Source organism: Lissotriton vulgaris, chromosome 2_1, assembly GCF_964263255.1.
Source record: "Lissotriton vulgaris chromosome 2_1, aLisVul1.2, whole genome shotgun sequence".
NCBI lineage: Eukaryota > Metazoa > Chordata > Amphibia > Caudata > Salamandridae > Lissotriton > Lissotriton vulgaris.
This window is the reverse complement of record NC_141687.1, coordinates 1,003,737,127-1,003,756,458: the sequence shown is the minus strand read 5'-3', so window position 1 is coordinate 1,003,756,458 and position 19,332 is coordinate 1,003,737,127. Positions and strand designations below refer to the sequence as shown.

Genomic DNA, 19,332 nt, shown 5'->3' with positions numbered 1-19,332 from the left:
GGATAATTAAATTTTATACACACTCCTGTGGAATTTGTAGGTTTACTCACCAATGAATTCAAGATGGCAACTGCATGACAGACTGGTGCAATATACATAGACAAGAGGCCACAGTAAAGGCAATACAGTGCTAAACAAATCTCAGTTAACATAATAGATTCGATCTATTGCACCAAGCTTAATCCTTACTTTGGATACCCGCGCTATTTAGGTTTACAGGAGCCACAACACACCAACAACTACCACTGTTGTTTTTTAGTCTGAGCTAGGCACAATCAGAATGTGAGCACAAAACAACCATCATTCTAAGGCTGTCTGAAACCGTCTCTCCCATCGGCTTCCATGTCATGGTTTATCATCCAGACCAGTTGAATCAGGTGTTACTCACATCAGACAGGCCACTTGCCAAATGCAATTCTCACAGAAGCTGGTGCAAGCGAGTTTTAACATGTTAGAAAATAACGCCTAGTTTAAACCTGTTTCAGTTAGCAAAACTGGGTAGCAGTCAGATTGCATAGACAGCTATTCATATTTGCAGAATGCTAGTACACATTTATCGTATGTGAGCACGCCTGGCATTCTCTCTCTGTGCTTGTGTATTTTTTCATTTCAGGAAAATCATCGAACATGAACCATAAACTGTGATGACTGTACAAGTAAAACATTGAACATTTGTGTTCTATTGAGGAAGCAATACTCAGGATGTTATTTTCTTTTGTAACTTTCCATGGTTGGCTGCCAATGTCCTATGTATGGCCTTTGTTAGCTGAACAACCGATTGTAACGCTGTGTTACATAAAGTGTCAGTTTGCTTCATTATTTAGCAATGCACAATCTAACCAATGAACTATATTAGGAAGTAGGAGTCTCTAAAAGTATCATGTTTACCAAAAATGTATGTATGGTTTATGGTTTATGTGTCTACAACATTGCTAGTCGAACCTTGTTAGGTCCATATCATACCATGAAACGTGTGTGACTTCTGTACCCTGAAACATTATAAAAACTGCTTTATTTTGGAGAAGAGCTAGTACTTTTTGGGCTTTCTATTTGAGCAGACTCTACTCTGGTCTTTTTATTGATTAAACGTAGACTTTCTTTAGCTTTCTAAATGAATAGACAATGTCAGTCGGTCTATTTTATTTGCACTTAGCCTTTCTTTGGATTTTCTTCAGAGGAAGACCATATGTTAATCCTCTTGCAGAATTATACTGCGATTTGTTTTTAATTTTATAATTCCCAATTGACTAATTACTTTTTTCTTTCTGCAATGAACATATTTTTTAACAAGCCCATGAATCTTTAAGCTGGAATCTTATCTCATGCAGGTCTGTTTATTGGCCTTGGACTACGTCTTACGAACACTCACAAAGTCTTACGAAGACTCACACAGTCCTGATCTTGCACTTTGACCCTTTTACATTTTTGTGGATTTTTTCTAATAGTGCCAGAGCACCTGTACATGTATCCTAATGAGTATTAATGGAGTTTGTGCGCAACAAATGATATATCATACTGATTGGGTGCTCATTTTCGGCAGCTACACCTCCCTCTGGAACGACACCTTATGGCCATAGGAACTCAGACCTACCTCCACACCGAAAGACCATGCCCGCAACCTCTGCATCATCCTAGACAGCAAACTCTCCATGAAACAAAAGGTTAACGCCGTCTCTTCAGCCTGCTTCCACACACTGCATGTTCCACAGAATCTTCAAGTGGCTTCCCATCAGCAGCAAAAAAACAGTGATGCAGACCATCATCACCAGCCTCCTGGACTACAGAAACACCCTCTATGTGGGAATCACCTCACATCTGCTAAACAGACTACATACCATTCAGTACGCCAGTTAGGCAGGTCCATATTACCCCTCACCTCAGAACACTTCACTGGCTCCCCATCCACGAAAGGTGCCAGTTCAAAATGCTAACCCACACTTACAGGGCTCTAAACAATCAGTGACCAGCCTACATCAATCACAGAGAGGGCGTGGTTGACGGCGAGTGTGGTGCTGGTGGGGACGCAATTGAAGATTTTCCAGAGTTTGCAGGGGGAAGCAGGCTGAGGCTACTGCGCTTACATGTTTTTCCATGGTGAGTTTGCTGTCCAGTGTGATGCCTAGGTTCCTGTCATGTTCTGTGGGTGTGGATCCCAGTTCAGCTAGCCATCAGGCGTCATACCACGAAGATGTTTTATTCCCGAAGAGGAGTACCTCAGTTCTGTAGGTGTTGAGTTTGAGGCAGTTGTTTTGCATCCAGCTGTCGATGCTGGTCATGCATAGGTGGAAGTGGAGGTCTGTATGCAAGGGTTCCTCTGATTGTGATCTTGCTGTCTTTGTTGAGTTGGAAGTTTAGGTATTCCATGATGGGATTAGTGTCGTCGGTGGCGGCTGTGCAGTGGAGGCATTCTTAGTGGATTTCTTGTTTTTATAAATCGTTTTTGATGAATTTTAATACATAAACAAAGCAACCACATCAAACATTATATGCTCTATCATGGTGTATAATGTATGCATAAAGGATGGAGGGTGTGCGACATTGAATGATGGCTATTACACCTCTGTGTTTGTTGATGCAGCCCCGGTGTATGATCGTGTATCTGTTTGGTGCGACGGTGGCAGTGGCAGGTGCTGATGTGGGGTTGTGCCAGGTCTCGGTGATGAAGACAACATCGGGGTGAAGGAGGAGATGGTATACCAGATCTTGGTGGCGTGTTTGAGGAGCGATCGGGTGTTGATTAGGAGGCGTTGGAGTTGTCCTGGCTCAGAAGTGGTGGGCGGGGGCCTGTGGGAGGGTGATCGGACATTGCAGAAGAGGCATTGTCAGCAGGAGAAGGATCCTGCAGGTGAGTGTGCGGACGCACGGCTGCATATGTTACTGTGGGGTCTGGTCTTCAGGGCTGTTATCTCTGTGCTGGTGTAACGGAGGGTGCAGACTGGCTTGCCTTTGGCACACCTTCGGCATTCCGGCGGCATGGCCGCTCTGTGGCCTCCGTTCAGTAGGTTCCTGGGAGAGGCACTGGGTGGGGCAGCAGAAGGCGGGAATCGGGAGGGAGAGCGGCGATGAATGTGCCAAAAATGAGCGAGGAGTGTGTGGGGAAAATGCAGTTTAGGAGGAGGAAAAACGTGGTACCAAAAAGGAGGGGAAAGATGAGAGAAAAGCACAGTTAAGAGGAGGCAAAAAGGAGGCAAAAGTCAGGACCAAAGAAGGTTAAAAGAACAAGATGTCGAAAACAGCAGTATAAGAATTGGCACAGCGTTATGAGCTCGAGAGGAGGGCTCGGCCTACACCAGCGGTGGTGAGCTGGCCCGGGGACCTGCTTAATGGGGTCATGCTGCGGCCTCCATTAAGTAGGGTACTGGGGGAAAAGGGGGGGGGGGGTGCGCTGGGTGCCAAAAACGAGCAGGGAGAGCATGGTAAAAATTCGGTTTAGGAAGAGGAAAAAAGTGGGAGAAAAAAGGAGGGAAGAGTCGGGAGAAAAACACAGTTAAGAGGAGGCAAAAGAGTGTGAGCTCGAGCGGCGTGCTCGGCCTGCAGCAGCGGTGGTATGCTGGCCGGGGGACCTGCTCATTTGGATTGCGCTGTGGCCTTTATCAGGTAGGTTCACGGGAGGGGCGCTGGGCAGGCGCTGTGCGGTCCCATAAGGTTCTATAAACGATCCAGGAGAGCATGGGGAAAATACTGTTTAGGAGGAGGAAAAAAGAGGGAGAAAATCGGAGGCAAAAGTCGGAAGAAAAACACAGAGTTAAGAGGAGGCAAATAAGGAGGCAAAAATATGCAGAAAAAAACAGCTTAGAGGCAAAAATGAGGCAAAAGTCAGGAGAGAAACACTATTAAGAGGAGGCAAGAAGGATCCAAAAGTCAAGACCAAAGAAGGTTAAAACAACAAGATGTGGAAAACAGCAGTGTAAAATCTGGCAGAAGGTGCGAGCTCGAGCAGCAGCTGGGGAAGCTGGACAAGGCAATTAATTAGAGGGCTGACACTGGTGCACATGATGAAGTAAATAGTATACACAGTTGTCACTGCAATCCTAACCAAGACAGGCAAGCAGAATTAGATGTCGTGACCTCATAGCGCCCATGGAAGAGCCTAGGCTCCATGTGGACCACTACATCATGCATATTGGTGGTGGGGCAAAAAGCAGCAGATAGTCATTCCCACACAATTTCAGATGAAAGGAGTACAGCTGCCTGATCCCTGTTGCTTTTCCTTCTGGCTTTTATCCAAAATGGCATAACCCTTCAACCTACAACCTCAATCTGGGCCATAGAAAGACTACAGTGATGCTACATTGGAACAAATGATACAACTATTCTTGCAAAAATGAGTGTCAACAAATGCCCCTTGGTCCGTGATAACGAAGAGGCAGTAGCATAGTATAAGAATCAGATGACATATCATATATGAAAGTTCACCTTATGAAGCATGCAAGAAAATGGAAACAATCCTTTGACTGAAAGCCCGAAACCGGTCCTAGGATGCTTGTTTCCAGTCCAGAGAGGACCTGGCCTGGCAGTTCGGGCTGGACTGTTCCCAAAGGGTGCAGGATCAAGACTGATTTGGATATGGCTGGGTCAAAGCTGGAATGGCATTGGTGAGCAAAAAAACTATGGATTTAGGCCCAGATCTCTGTACTGGGGTTAATGTATGACATTGTTCTGCATTCTGTCCATCAATTGAGCTACCGCTTACTACCGCTTACTACCGACTACTATATTGTACCCACTAGTTTGTTGAATCACCCTCCCGATGCCCTTACCCCTTGCTCTCTTCAACTCTAAGAAAGTGATATAAGCCATCCCTATAGCCAAAGTTCACCTGAACTCTACTATAGTTGGACCAAAGTCTTTGCGCCGTCTTATACTACTGGTTACTTGATTGTTTATTGGTATGCTTATTGGTATTTTATTGGTTTTTTATCTGTACACGACTGTTTATTGGTATATTTTATCCGTACATTACTGCTTTCTTATTATGTTATTATGTTACTGACTATTATATTGTACCTAATAGTCTGTTTAGTCACTCTCCTGTTGCCCCTACCCCCTGTTTTTGTTAAGCGCTCTGATATCTGCAAAGATCTTGTTCGCGCTATATAAAACTTTGAATAAATAAATTGTTCTTTTTCCAAAGCAGGTTTTGTGAAGCTTTCAGTTATTCCCTGATCCGTCCTCAATTTCTTATAATATCGCTGCAATTGTTTTTCTACTGCTGCTCACCACTATACACATTTAACTTTTACCTTTACCTACTATTAAACTCACAATGGTCCACAGGCACTGCTAGTCCTGAATTGGAACAAATATGCAAATAATGCTGGCTTGATTCTAATAACTACAGAGAACATATAAGGGTTATCATTTAAAGGATAACAACAACGATTAGTCTAAAGCCAAACAAGAGACAAGTTGCACCAGAACATACAAAAAGCGAATGTTAATTTACCTGCCATTAACAGAAGTAGATGTTGTTACATCATTGGGAAGGACAACTGCTAACTGTATGTCTCTATCAAGGTTCTCCTTTTGCTCCATCATTGCGGACTCCAAATCGAATGTTGAAGAACCTACAGAAGATCTTGCATCAGCTGGTGGTCGAGGTGCTTTTCCTTTCGTTCTTCTTCTGTAAAATGTGTATAAAAAGGAGAAGTTAATACATTTATCATATATTGTTTGTGTAATTGATTATTGGAATAAATATGTTTGACATGATTTGCTGTCAACATTAACATCAGAGAAACAATATAGTTCATGTGTTTTAAGTCGATTCCATGGATAAAGTTGAGTAACTGGCTTAAACTGTGTGCTGTTCCATATTAGAGAGTTAATATTACAAAAAATAAGAAACAAGTTACTCACTTGTACCTGACAGGTGTGAGTTTCAAGCTAGTCTAGTTTCATATACAGTGCACTTCCCACCATTTAGTGCTTGTGTGTTCAACCACAGGTGGAATCTATATGACAATTGATCACCTAAGGTTTTAACTACCTGTTTTTAAACACTTGACAAGCAATGACGGAGAACATACATTCTGGAAATTATATTTCTATATAAATATATTTATATACAATAGTTACAAAACAGTGGTGATCACAATTGTGCAACTACGGTTCAGTCACAATTTTAATTTTAAAGCAATTTTTGCCAACAACTGGATCCCGTAAACGTATCTGCACAAAATTGGTCACTCGTTTAGCACATGCAACGTAACTCCGACATGCCAATTTCCCTACAGTTCTGTGTATGGTATAACGACTTTAAAAAAAAGGTGTGTGGGGAGTGGGGGCGGTTAAAAAAGGTGTTTTCCCATGTTAGCTCCCATATGAAATATAGCTTACAGCAAACACCTCTACACAGATTTCTACCAAAATTTCGAGAATACAGAACTTTGCTCAAAAAATGTGCTTTTATTGGCCTTTGTGTACTCTGTCCGCTAGTCGTTTTGGTGCTATTGGAATTAGAACAAAAATTAGCAAAGACCTTTAGACCTTAATTGCGTTGGTAATAATTTTGGTCAATGTGATGTGACATTGACACAAAACAAACAATGAAAAGTGCAATGACATGTATACACCCATATGGCTCAAGATGCTATGGCAGCCAAGCTTGATGGCGTATATGTATGCATGCGTTATCATGCATATGCATGCATACAGACCCGCAACGGGAGGGGTGAGTGCGCTAAAATGGAGGAAAGGTTAATGCGAGGTGCAACAGAGAGTGGATGTGGGAATACGAGGATGCTTGGGACGATGATTGAAAAAAATTAAGACAAAAACGCCAAGAGGAGATGGAGGAAGTAAAGACTAGCAGAGGAGACGAAGAGAAGGGTTTGGAGCAATATGAATTGCATGGAGGATAGGTAATTGTGGGTGAAGTCAAAATGAGGGAGAGAGCATGCACTCTCTTGGAGCACTGAAAGGAAATGGAACAAGCATTTACAATGCAATGGTTTCGGCATTATTAAAGGTAGAGCTATTAGCATTGTTCATGACATTTTTTTAAAAATGATAAATAGATGGCATTGTCATTTACATTGCCAATAGCTTAATCGTTAAATAAATGGCATGAGCAATGCCAATAGCTCTACCTTTAATAATGACCTATAGCATTTACACCCACACAGAGCCACACACACAAAGCCACCCACGCACACATACACACACACACACAGAGAACACACACACACAGAGCCACACACACACAGAGCCACACACATACACACAGAGTCACGCACGCACACACACAGACCGAGCCACGCACACACACAGAGTCACGCACACACACAGAGCCACGCGCACATGCACACACAGAGCCACGCACACACAGACACAGAGCCACGCACACACACAGAGCCACGCACACACACAGAGCCACACACACACACACACACAAAGCCATACACACACACAGAGCCACACACACACACACAGAGCCACACACACACAGACACACACACATAGAGCCACAAATACACATACAGGCCGCCTTGTTTTTATGTTGTCTATATACACAGCCTGCACTCCCTCGCTTCTCCGGAGCTCACATTGGTTCACACCTGTTTTATTTTCTCAATTGCAGTCACCGGTTCGTTGTACTGACCTACTCTCTAGCTTAGGACGGCAATCCCAGCCCCAAAAGTAATTCCAGCAGTCTGGGGCGGATATATATTACATGAGGAGGGATCTGGCGTATGCAAATGGGTGCCGCTCCTGAAGGGTGCGGAGAACAGGCTGTCCGTATCGGAAGTGCGCACTAAACTTTGCATGTTACTTCCCGCAGCACTTTCTCCCATCTCTGTGAAAATATTAGAAAGGACTTCGAGTGTGCAAGTCCAGGAATCAGCTGCAGGGGGTGCCAGACAGGGGAAAAGAAGTCACTGCCCCGTGCCCCCAGCCCTTCCAGCTTAAATGCTGGCCGCCAAGCTGGAACCCTGCAGCTGTCCCCTGTGGCACCCACCACCAATCACAACGGGAGCAGGGTCTTGCTGGCTTTACCAGGCACCCCCGGGCTCGCGCTGAAATGTAAAACTAAACACCAACGGCATTGCCATTGGACGCCCTTCTCCCTCCCCTGCTGGGCCCGCACCTTTTCCACGTTCTCCCATGGGGTCCCCGTTGTTCACATTGGCACCGGCTGTTCATGCTGGAGGTGAGAGGAAAAGGGTTGGCTTGCCGGTGCATGCATAATTCGCTGAAGTGCCAAGACTTATCAACGTAACCTGGCTGTAGTGGAATAGAACCACCACTTCAGCACCACTGCCCTGCAGGCAATGGTTGGTACCAGCACTTGAGCTCATGGTTAGCTAACTGTTTGATCTGTGAGCAGTCCATGCCTGTGCCCTGCAGCCACATGCTCTGCCGCCTTGCTCCTTATGCCCCACAGCCGTGCGCTTTACATCTCAGGTCCACCAGGCCCTGCAACTGCATCTCTAAGCCACGCAGCCCCACACTGCCCATGGCTCTGTGCGGACCTGGCACAGAAACAGTTAATAGCCGGGGCAGGCCTGGATCCCTCATTAATGATTAATTGGGTTTCGTCGCAGGTGGTTTCGAAATGAAGCTTTTCCCAGACAAGCTGCAGCCACCAGCACTGGGCCCAGAATCGATATAACTGGAAAGGAGCGTGTACTGCAGGCAGCTGAGGTAAGGGGGCCATCCTGTGAGCAAGAAGGCCACTCCGGCGCGCACGCACTAGAATAACAGAGCCACCTGGAGACCAAGAGCCCGAGAGGCAACGAGACATACTGTATAGAGGTGCCACATAAGAGTGATTTAATGGGCTATCACTGGCAGGAGTTAACCTGCCTTCACTCAGAGGAGAGGATTCCGCTGTTCTTGCGCCCCCTGCTTCTGCACCAAGTTTCACTTCCTCTCTCATAAAACACCCCTCTTAAAATACCCAATTCTTATCAAATACCCCTCTCCAAATACCACAATTGGCAGATCAACACTTTCAGTGGCGCTGCTTTGTACACAAGATTCTTTGAGAGTAGACAGGAGTGAGGCGTGGGCGGGCTGGAGTGGGCCACAGTTTCAGGTAGACTTGGGCGGTGGAGAGACCCTCCGACTTCAGATTTCCCAACAAACACGCTGGGGTCTCTTGTTAAAACACATTACATGAGAAGTAGGACACGAGAGAGGGGCTCAAGGGGCAATGGAAATAAACAGGAGACGGATTGTTAGGGTACTGAAAACGCAATATTTGTCAAACTGACTAACATTTTTCAAGGCCTTTAAAGCATAGATGAGAGAGTGTGTGTTTTTGTCAGTTAGGGCACGTGATAATCCCGGGTGAAATCCGACAGACACTTCTCTTTACCTGACCGAAACCACTTGAACCCGACTATTTAGTACAAAATATAATTTTAGGAGCGGTGTAACACCCCAAACACCAGTCCCTGAAGCTTGGCCCCTGAGTACACTTTGTGCAGCACGGAGTAGAACACAGACTGTTGTAGGTTTTGTATGCTGGTTATTGGAGAATATGTGCCAATCACACGCTGTCTTCCAAACACCATTTTATCCATCCAAATATTTGAATTTGGAGGCCAAGAACATTTCAGTTAAATCTATCTAGACGGCCACTGGGCATCCTCCAGGATGCTCGACAGCCAGCATCCATTGAGGCACAGGCACCTGGAACCGTAGCAGGGGTGTGGGAGGAGTGGCCTCAGTACTTTCAAGACGCGAGGCTCAGCTTGCAGAGGCGACCTCTTCGGTTTGCTCCGTTTCAAATAGGTGTTCTGGGACTTGAGGGTGAAGGGTCAGGCAGTAAAAGCGCCAAATACTACCCATTACTATCTGCAGGCCAGATAGAGTTTTTCCCTCCCTCTGGATTGTGCGCTCTCGTTAACAGCACCACAATAGCACAACTTTCCCTGGAAACCGCCGCCTGGGGGATCAGCCTCACAAATGTACACACACATGTTTGTTGGAATCCATGCTCCCACAAAAAAAAAATGTTTCGGGTGGCCACACGTTAAAAATTTGCAGTAAACAATGTCTGTCCGTGAGAGTGTTTTTTTGGCAAAGACACGCTTTAGTATTTTGCGATGCGTTTATATTTTTCACCTAACTGAATATGTGTGTTGTGTGTGCATTTATAATTTATATATTTTGGGAATGACGGTGCATTTATATTTTTCGCATAATATTTGTGCAATGTGTGCTTTTTTTTATTGTATACATTTTTCGGAAATTACTTATTGGTGTGTTGCGTGGAACACTGTCTCTACCTCATGGAAGAGACGCGTTTATACTTTGAAAGGACGGTGTGTTGGTATTTTGCAGAGGCGATAGAAATGTTGATACTTCGGACACCCTTCCTCTCCGCCCCCGACTCTTTCCACCCACAACAGAGGACGCAGACGCTGGACTCTTACACATGTTATATTTTAATGAGAAAATATTATTTGGATGTTGTCATGTCCTAATCAATCATACTAGGACACATGAATGGTTACTTAAACACCACCTTTATTAGGCACCTCTTGTCTCGTCCAGGTCCCTACACTATCTGCCCTAAGCTCGTCCCCTTTGGCCCCTCCTGTTCCTGTTCCTCCCCCTAGCTCCACCCCAACCACTAGACTGCATCCTGACATTACATCTCCCCCCTTGTTAACAAAATAAACTTAGCGTCCACCATATCTGTAGTTCCTCGATCAGCCATGCGGGTCTGCAGGCCGCCCGTTTAAGCTATGAAGACACATATCCAGTTCCATGGTGTGGCTTTCTCTTGCCTTGACAAAAGTCTCTGTGACTACAGGGACGCATCTTTGAAATTGCGAAATGTCTTGTGTGATCTTCTTGTTCCCAGATTCATGGCGGTTTCCAATAGGGTTCTGGGTTATCCACTCATCTTCAGTCTCCGGGGCGATCACGATTGCCCTTCGTGAAGTGACCATGAAGGGCTCCACATGACGGCGGCAGTCTGTCATTCTTTGGGGTTCTTGTACGATTGACGCTTGATCTCCTTCATGGGAGGATGTTGTTCTGGTTCTCTTCCGAGCACCGGCATGTACTTTTACTTCCTTTTGTCTTCTCCATTCGAGGGCAGCACTGTCCTCCTGTCCAACGTCATGTATACCAGATGGTGATACACCGTTTGGAAAGATCATCCAGGTTTGGTCCGGGGACTCATTTGCTGCCGCTGGTTGATTCACCCACTCGCGTTTGGTACTGGTGAACCCTTTGACTGTCTGAACACGTGCATGTTTCCCTCTCTGCTGCTGATGATTTGTCTCTGTCAACACGTCCAGTTTTCCTTGCGGAGTGACTGGATAGTCCTTTCTCATCCGGTGTGTAATGTCCCTTATACCTGTTTTCATTCGGTAGGTCCTTTGAGTCAGCCTCGCTGACCCCGTCAGGGGTGACGGTATATTCTTTATGTCTCGACATACCTGTGACTGACATGACAGGTTGTCTTGTGATGTGATATTGTCTTCGGAGACATTGGTGTGAGATGTGTTGCACTTGATGGGAAGAATGTCCTCTGGTTCGATGGTGCGTTCGGGTGATTGATGCCATGGACGTTGTCGGAACCATGACTCGGTCGACCAGAGGGATCGAACAGACATGCTTTCTGAATCGGAGGAGTCTTTTGCTGATTTCCTTCGAGAACGTTCCTTTGGGTGTGTCTTGAATGGTAGATTTCTGACACAGGTAGGCCGTGACGGGCTGCTCGTAGCGTCGGAGTTCTCTTTGGGATGTTTCTCTAGGTACCTTTCTTGCAGTGGCTTCGGTGCCATCTCACAGGAGAAGTTGTTTGATTGCCACATGTTTATTTCTGGTGTTTGATCCCAGGGTACTTCGTCTCTGCCTCTCTCGTGTACTGATAATGGCCTCCTCTCAGTTTCCTCATTGTCTCGGGTGTCATGAGTGCGTTTGTCTTTGCCTCTCCGGTGTCTGAGTGAATCATTCCGCCTTATGTGGTTTGCTACTTCTTCTTCTCGTTTGTTTGGTGCACTGGCATCCATGCCATGGGGGTGATGTGTCCCACTGCTGGATGCCTCCTCGGACTCATCTACAGAAATTGGCGAATAGTGGGATGCTCCGGGTTGTTTGTGCACCGAATTCCAGAGTTGACATGATTGGTCCAATCATCGATAGTTTGTCTTTCTCACCCGCTTGTTGTGCAGGCTGTCATTGTGTCCATGGGTGTGATCTGTCCTACTTGACGCTTCATCCTCTTCAGAATAGTTTGTGCCATACTTTGAATGACTCCTTGAAGGTGAACAACTCCTTGAGGTTGTCTTTCGTATCGTTGATTCGGAGTATTCCATGTCTCTGTCGGAGTATTCATGACTTTGTCTCTCCCGCTGTCTTATCTCTGGTCTGCCTTCACCCTCCCTCTTTCTGGTTTTGTTTGTTACTTGAGCTTTATTCCCGGGCATGAGGGATGTCTCTTTCCGGGTATCTTGGTGTCTTGCATTCAGGTGCAGTTTCTTTGATCCGTCTCTTGCTTTGACCCGCGCTCCAACTCCGGCCTACCTGATGATTTCCTTTAGCGACCAATGCCCTTGAAGGATCTTGCGCTTTGTGATAGGATTTGAACAGCCTTCGATTATCCGGAGCCGAACTGCTTACTCGTTTGTAAATGTGTTGAAATGGCAGCATTGTACCAGAATTTGCAGGCGATTGATGAATTTTGGCAATGGTTCTCCTGGTTCCTGCCGTGCGGTGTTGAAGGCAATGCGATCATGATCCACGTCTGCCTGTGCGTGGAAATGTGCACGCAGCTTCTCTTGGAGTCTCTCATAGGTCTCTGTGTCCTTTTCAGGAAATGTTCTGACTAAGCGTCGGCCCTCATGACCTACTAGCTGGAGTAGTATCAGACATTTTCCATCTCTTCATTCACCGATTGCGTCAAGAAAATCGTCCAGTGATTCCAGCCACCGGTTCCATTTGGGACCCAAACTCTGACTGTCAGTCTGCGTCACTGGGGGTAGTACTTCAATGAAGGGATTGGACCGGTGGGTTGCTTTTACCACCGCCATGAGGGAGGAATGTTTTCGTCTGCTACCGTCGCAGGATTGTTCACTTTGCTTCCCGTCTTATTTGCTGACCTTCTTCAGCCGAAATCCTGTGTGAAGGTTCGCCACTCCTGGGTGACTGCTGTATTCTGTCCGCCCTTAGCACGACTGTCTCGGTAGGCTTCAATGAGTTAGGCTTGGATTTCCTGATTTCGAAATGGCCACCACTCAGCTGCTCCATATGTGACTCGTGGCTCAGCAACTTCCCTCTTTCGTTAGGGTGGCCTGCTAGCTGCAGGTAATTAGAGGCTCTTCTGCGATGATACGTGACGCCATTGACAGTTCGTTCCTGGGTTTCTTTTCGGCCTAGCATGGGTTATCCAGTGGTTTCAATGATGAGAGAAGGCTTCCTTGATATTCGTTTACTCGTGCTTCTGGACCATTTGATTTCGTAGCTCTTCTTACTGTTGATCGTTTATCTTCGCGTGGTGCGGGAAGTTTACTTAGGTACTTGCCTTTACTTGTGTTTGTTAAATTCCGGACCTGTATTTGCTTGGTGCATTCAGGATGTGCACTTGGTTGTGCTCGCTGACTTCGGGATTTGTATTTGTCCGTGCTTGGTATGTTCGGGTCTGTATTGGCTCGTGCTTGTAGCGTTCTGGATTTGCATTTGCTAGGGCTTGTTTATACTTGAAGCATGTGCTTGCTTGTGCTTGTTCTCAGTGTATCTCTTGCACTTGCCAGTGCTTGTTGTGTTTATTGATACTTTTGTTCCTTTCACTTCGTGTTGCTGGTGCTCGTGCTTGTTTATATTCAGTGCGATCTTCGCTTGTTACTGATACTTGCTTGGGCTTGGTGCGCTGTAAATCTTGCCTTTGCCAGTGCTCGTTTTGTTACTCTTCTTGCGTTCGCTTATGCTTGTTCTATTGCACTACTTGCATTTGCTTGTGCTTGTGTACTCGTTTCATCTCTTGCCTTAGCTTGTGTTTGCTTTCTTATTCCCCTTTTGCAATTGCTCGGGTTTGTTGATTTTGCTCTCTTGCAGTCGCTCGTGTTTGTTTACTTTACTGTTGTCCGTACTTGTGCTTGTTTGTCTATATTGTTGCTTTTGCTCGTGCTTATTTTCTTATTCCGTCCCTTGCATTTGCATGTGCTTGTTCTGTTTGCTATTGCCAGTGCTTGTTCATTGTTGGTTACTTGCATTTATCAGTGCTTGTTTATTATGTGCGCCAATGCTTGTTCCCTATGTTTGTCAATGCTTGTTTTATTATGTGCGCCAATGCTTGTTGCTTGTCTTTGTCAATGCTCATTCCCAAGCTCTGCTTGCCTGACTCTAATATGGCCGCTCCCGATTTTCACAGGGATGTCCCATTGGCTAGCCTGACTCCAATATGGCCGCCCAACTATCACGAGGCTTGACTGCCTTCAGCTCGCCTCCACATGTAACTCTCTACATGGACTCACCCGGGCCTTCATTCGGGTCCTGCACCTTTCTTCTGGTGTGGTCTTCTCTCTCTACCACTATTGAGGTTCGAGGCTTCAGTCCGACTCGATCTCCGGGCACAGATGCGATGTCTCACGCATCGGGGGTGAGATTTCCGACGGGGTGGCACAGTTTCTTCTGGCGGGACAGCGCTTCCTTTCCCAGCGCTCCGTCAGTCCCCGCATTCATTCGCGCAGCATGGCAGGGTCGGGGTTGGGCTCCGGATTCCTCGCTTGATTTCCTTTGGCCTCACTGCCGCCCTTACTCGCTTGGGCACTGGCAGTCTTTTGGCGCGAACAGCGCCCGATTTGAAGGTTCTTCTCTGGTGCTCGGGCAGCAATTTACTCAGCTGCGCCAGAGGAGCTCCACGCGATTTACCAATCGCGGAGCGCAAATCTCGATCGCTGGTCATTCCGACGGCGATCTTGGCGGTCTCGCGTGTCGTGACAGCGACTTGCTCAGCGCGACGCCCAGGGACCGGACAGTGCTTGCTTCTGGGGTCTTGGGATAGCGGACTGCTACATCCCACCCTCGTCGCCAGTTGTCATGTCCTAATCAATCATACCAGGACACAGGAATGGTTACTTAAACACCACCTTTATTAGGCACCTCTTGTCTCGTCCAGGTCCAACACTATCTGCCCTAAGCTCGGACCCTTTGGCCCCTCCTGTTCCTGTTCCTCCCCCTAGCTCCACCCCAACCACTAGACTGCATCCCGACATTACAGATGGCTAGTTCATGGGAGTCCTGCAACATGGCGTGAAACACTCATGCAGAGGGGGGTGGGGGAGGATGCATGCTCGTTCTGTACATGAAACACCGAAAGGAGTGCGCGCTCCGCACTTTAAACCTTGTATTTCTGCACTTGCACAGGACACTTCGCACAAGAACAAATTTTATTTCATTTTAACACATTTCTTAGAAACGAGAAAAAAAAAATCGAGCCATAAAAAAGTGCATTTCTTTTTCAATGAGTCCTGTTCATAGAACCTGTAGGGACTGGTCGGTGGGCGGGAAATATTAGTTATAATGTTACCCCTCCTCCCCCAAACTTTCTACGACATTACCACCCCCCCACTCCCTCTGCTCCACACCCCGCCCTCACTTTCCTTTCCCACCCTTCAACTCCCGCTTCCGAGGCAGAGTCCGGTGCGGCGGAATTCAAGTCATGAAATAAATACTGAAAGATGCTTTGCAGTGTGAGATCCACTTGTGGCAAAGGAGCCCCCTGAGGATGGGGAGGTTGCAGTTAGTAAGACCCAGAAGTCGCAAACCCTAGGCAGCATTTGCACCAGGGCCCCGCGTGGGTCCAGTGGAGTTGGACAGAAAGGGGGGTTCAGGACATGGTCTCCCTCCGGGTGTGGGGCTGAGGGCATGGGTTGTAGCACTGAGGAAGGGCGGCTCGGGTCTGATACTGAAGGAAGGGTCTGAGGGCACTGGACTGCAGGCAGTACGTGTCTGGGTGTCCTGGTGCGCACCTTTCAGGTGTGAAGGAACCTCAGACCTTAGGGCAGCGCACGCCTGGATCACCAGGAAGGAGGGCAGAAAAACAAGGACACACACTTCCGGGGGCAGGTCAGAGGGCTGCAGGAGTCGGAGCGCACAGATGAGGGAGCCGTGAGGCTGGCGGAGGGCTCGGCCGTGCACGTAATCCAGGGCACAAGCTATGACCACAGGGCAGAGCTGAGGACTCACGGTCAGGGGGTGGGGGCGAGTAGGGCAGAGAGCATCGGGTCCAGTGCTGTTGGCTAAGTTGCCCGGCGAAGGGGTGCTTGAAGGTGCTCGTGGGCGAGCTGCCCAGGCCGTAGCCCCCGGGGGCAGGTGGGCACCCTGCAGCGCGCTCAGCTGCAGCTTGGCCTGCTGCTGCAGGAGGTTTAGAAAACAGGCAATATAATTCTAAATATTCCCACGTTTGCCGGACCGAACTCAAAAAGAAAAAAAATAATTTTTTACCCGAATTTCTTGCCATCCTGCCAAAGTGGACTAACATCTACTTGGGGGACCTCCTTGAAACTGAAAAGCAGGGGCGAAGGGCAGCCCCTGCGGGCGCCCTCACCCACGCAGCTGTTGTTCACAGTACAGACTGAGAGAGTTAACATTAGATGAAATTTGTGCCTGTAATCCTCCCCAGGGGACGTGTTCATGCACAGAGGCCTTCACACTGTCTGATGCTGCTTCCCGGCAGCTGGTGTACCGGAGGCGGCGAGCCGTGGCCCACAGCCAGGCCGTTGGTACTCGGAGCTCCCAACTCTCATAAACAGGCAGGAATGTGTTCATTTACTGCTCTCACACCTCCCTCCCCAGCCGCATTCCTGTTGTAGCTGTGGGGACTCGGGCGGCACAGACCAGGAGCGCAGGTGAGGCCACTTTCATAAACAGCCACATCTGAATGCACCAGTGCTATCCAATCCTATGTGTTCCCCGATCCTAAATAAATTATAAATGAAGGTGTTGCTTTCGCGATGTGTGTGCTGCTCTCGCGCTTCGGCCGACTCCCCAGCTCCCCGCCATCCGCGATGCTCGCAACAAAGACACAAGTCTTCTCGGTTATATTTCCAATCAAGAACCTGATAGAATACATCAATACAGGTCATTGTTTCGTAAAGTAGCACACTAATGAAGGAGCGACTCGGTCACGGAAGCGTTGATCTTGATTTCTTTAGCAGATGCAATATTCGGCAACAATGCAAAACAAGAAAAAAAAATGGCTGCCGCAAAGCTCTGACATTTTCGCGCCCCTGAATCCGAAAAAAGGAGTGATGCCCCTCTCCTCCAATGGCTGGCCTCCGTTTAGGAAGCCAGCCAATGGAGAAGAGGGGCGGGTTAATGCTCCACTCTAGGACACATTAATTCTCTGACCGAGACTACGGTCCTCGACCTAAAAAAGAAGCTCATTTTAAGTGAGCCGTGAAGGAAAAAAGTCATCAAAGAAAAATGATGGTAAAGGAGCTATGTTCCGGGGAGGAGCTAACACAGAACAGGAAGTAAAGCCACTGAATAAGAAGCAAGCAAATGACAATCAAAGGTAAGTAATGGGCTCACCCAAAGCTGACTGCAAATTTTGGCAATGTTCACAATAGGCTTTTTGGAGAGCAGAGAGCTAAAAGCAGGCAGTAGGTGAGACCTAAAAATGTACTTAATAGCCTGTAAATACTGTTGACTGAATTCACAAATTAAATATTGAGATTTCTGTTAATCACATTTGAATTTTTCAAGACGAAATGAAGGAGATAAAAAAAAAAGTTTTGCATTACATTTGGTCAACGTTGTGATTTTAACATGGTGGAAATATATGAACAACAAAAGAAAGGATCTTTGAGAGGTGCCCAACCCCAGATGAGTGCTTGAACCGATTCACAAACAAGGACAATGGAAGGTAAAAAAAAAAGGAAAAATGAATCGATTTGCCCCGGAGAAATTGCAGTTTTAAACATTGCCATCATGGGGGTGCTATTTTGTATCCATCAACAGGCAACACTTTCTCAAGGTCACAATTTTCAGAAAAACAGAATTTTAGTATAGTGATTTTCACGGATGTTGCAAATTAGAATTTAAAAATAGGTTAAACTATCAAGGCTAAGTTTAGGAAGGATCCACAGCTTGTGGCTAGGGGGCCTGACTGAAGGCAGTTCCTGTCCATCCGTGCGAGTTGAGCATAGAGAGGCTTTGTGCAACGCAGTACAGGTACATCGCAGACAGGTGCCTTAAGTAAGTCATAATACTAAGAAATACACTCAAAAACACAGTTAAGGTTTATTTGTGGTTCAGCAAGTACAAACCTGAAAAAACTTTTGCTAGTTACAGTATGTAAAGCGCACCTTACCTAATGTTGCTTGTAATGGTCTCTGCCCCACTTCGTCAATGGCAAAGGAAAACAAGTATTGGTAAAGCCAACAGGTTTTGCCTAAGAAGGATTCACTTGCTTTGTCAAATTTTTTTTTTACATTTCACAATAGCACGAGCTGCTTTGCAACATGGCTTAAAGTTTTTTCAGTCCTATGATGCGGCCATGTTGCACAGAAGCCTGTGCAATATGTGTAAAAACAGCGCAGGGTTTGGGGGAACAAGAAAATTGGGAGGAGGACTAGGGTGGGAAACAAACCATGGACAGTGGGAGGAGCTGGGCAAATAGTGGATAGCAGGAGGAGGGTGGGGTGGGGAACAAACAACAGACCACAGGAGGAGGGTGGCGGTAAGGGAGAGAGACTGCAGAAGCATGCACTCTATAAGTTTTTTAAAGAGTAGCTGCAGGAGCCTGCAACAAGTTGAAGGACTATGGCAGCACACAGGAAGCTATATTTGGACCATGCTCCACTGTAGGGACTCACACAAAGCCTCAGGAGGAAGCAGAGGTGAGGAGGAGGTTCTGATCAATAAGAAGCAAGGAAACAAGAGTGAAGTCGCAGCCAACCAATAATAAATAATGGGCTCTGAGCCCATTTAGAGCTTTCTTTTTTGTTTGCAAGGACTGTGCATACGAAACCTAAATATAATTATTTTTCACAGGCTGCACATTATCAGCAAGCCACTTGCTTCTGTTTGCGGGCATTCCAGTATATACTTAATTTACAATTCTAAAACAGCCATCAGACACCTTGTGGTGGAAAATTTATAATAAAATATATAAAAAAATAATAACAAAATGTCCAGAGTACATGAGAACACATTGGCATGCACTAGCTGTCATATTTGAATATGTTTTTTTTATACTTTGTAACCATATCATTCCAACATGACCGGTGGTGCATTTGCATGAAGGACTGCCCTGTTGCCAGAGGACTGCCCTGCTGTCTGAGAAGGAAGACTTGGCCTGCTTCCTTTATCCCAGACTACCTGTGTCATTCCAAGGGCTAGTTAGAAGGCCTCCTGTTCTGA

General features: G+C 46.6%; 1 protein-coding gene across 6 annotated transcripts in view; it reads right to left on the bottom strand.

Moving 5' to 3' along the window:
• Window positions 1-19,332, bottom strand: part of COBLL1 (cordon-bleu WH2 repeat protein like 1) — an 806,310-nt gene that overhangs the window by 252,216 nt on the left and 534,762 nt on the right. For all 6 annotated transcript variants that reach the window (XM_086956594.1, XM_086956595.1, XM_086956596.1 and 3 more), the window contains one exon: window positions 5,447-5,623. In XM_086956594.1, coding sequence (XP_086812720.1) covers window positions 5,447-5,623 — 177 coding nt within the window. The remainder of the gene's footprint in view (window positions 1-5,446; window positions 5,624-19,332) is intronic.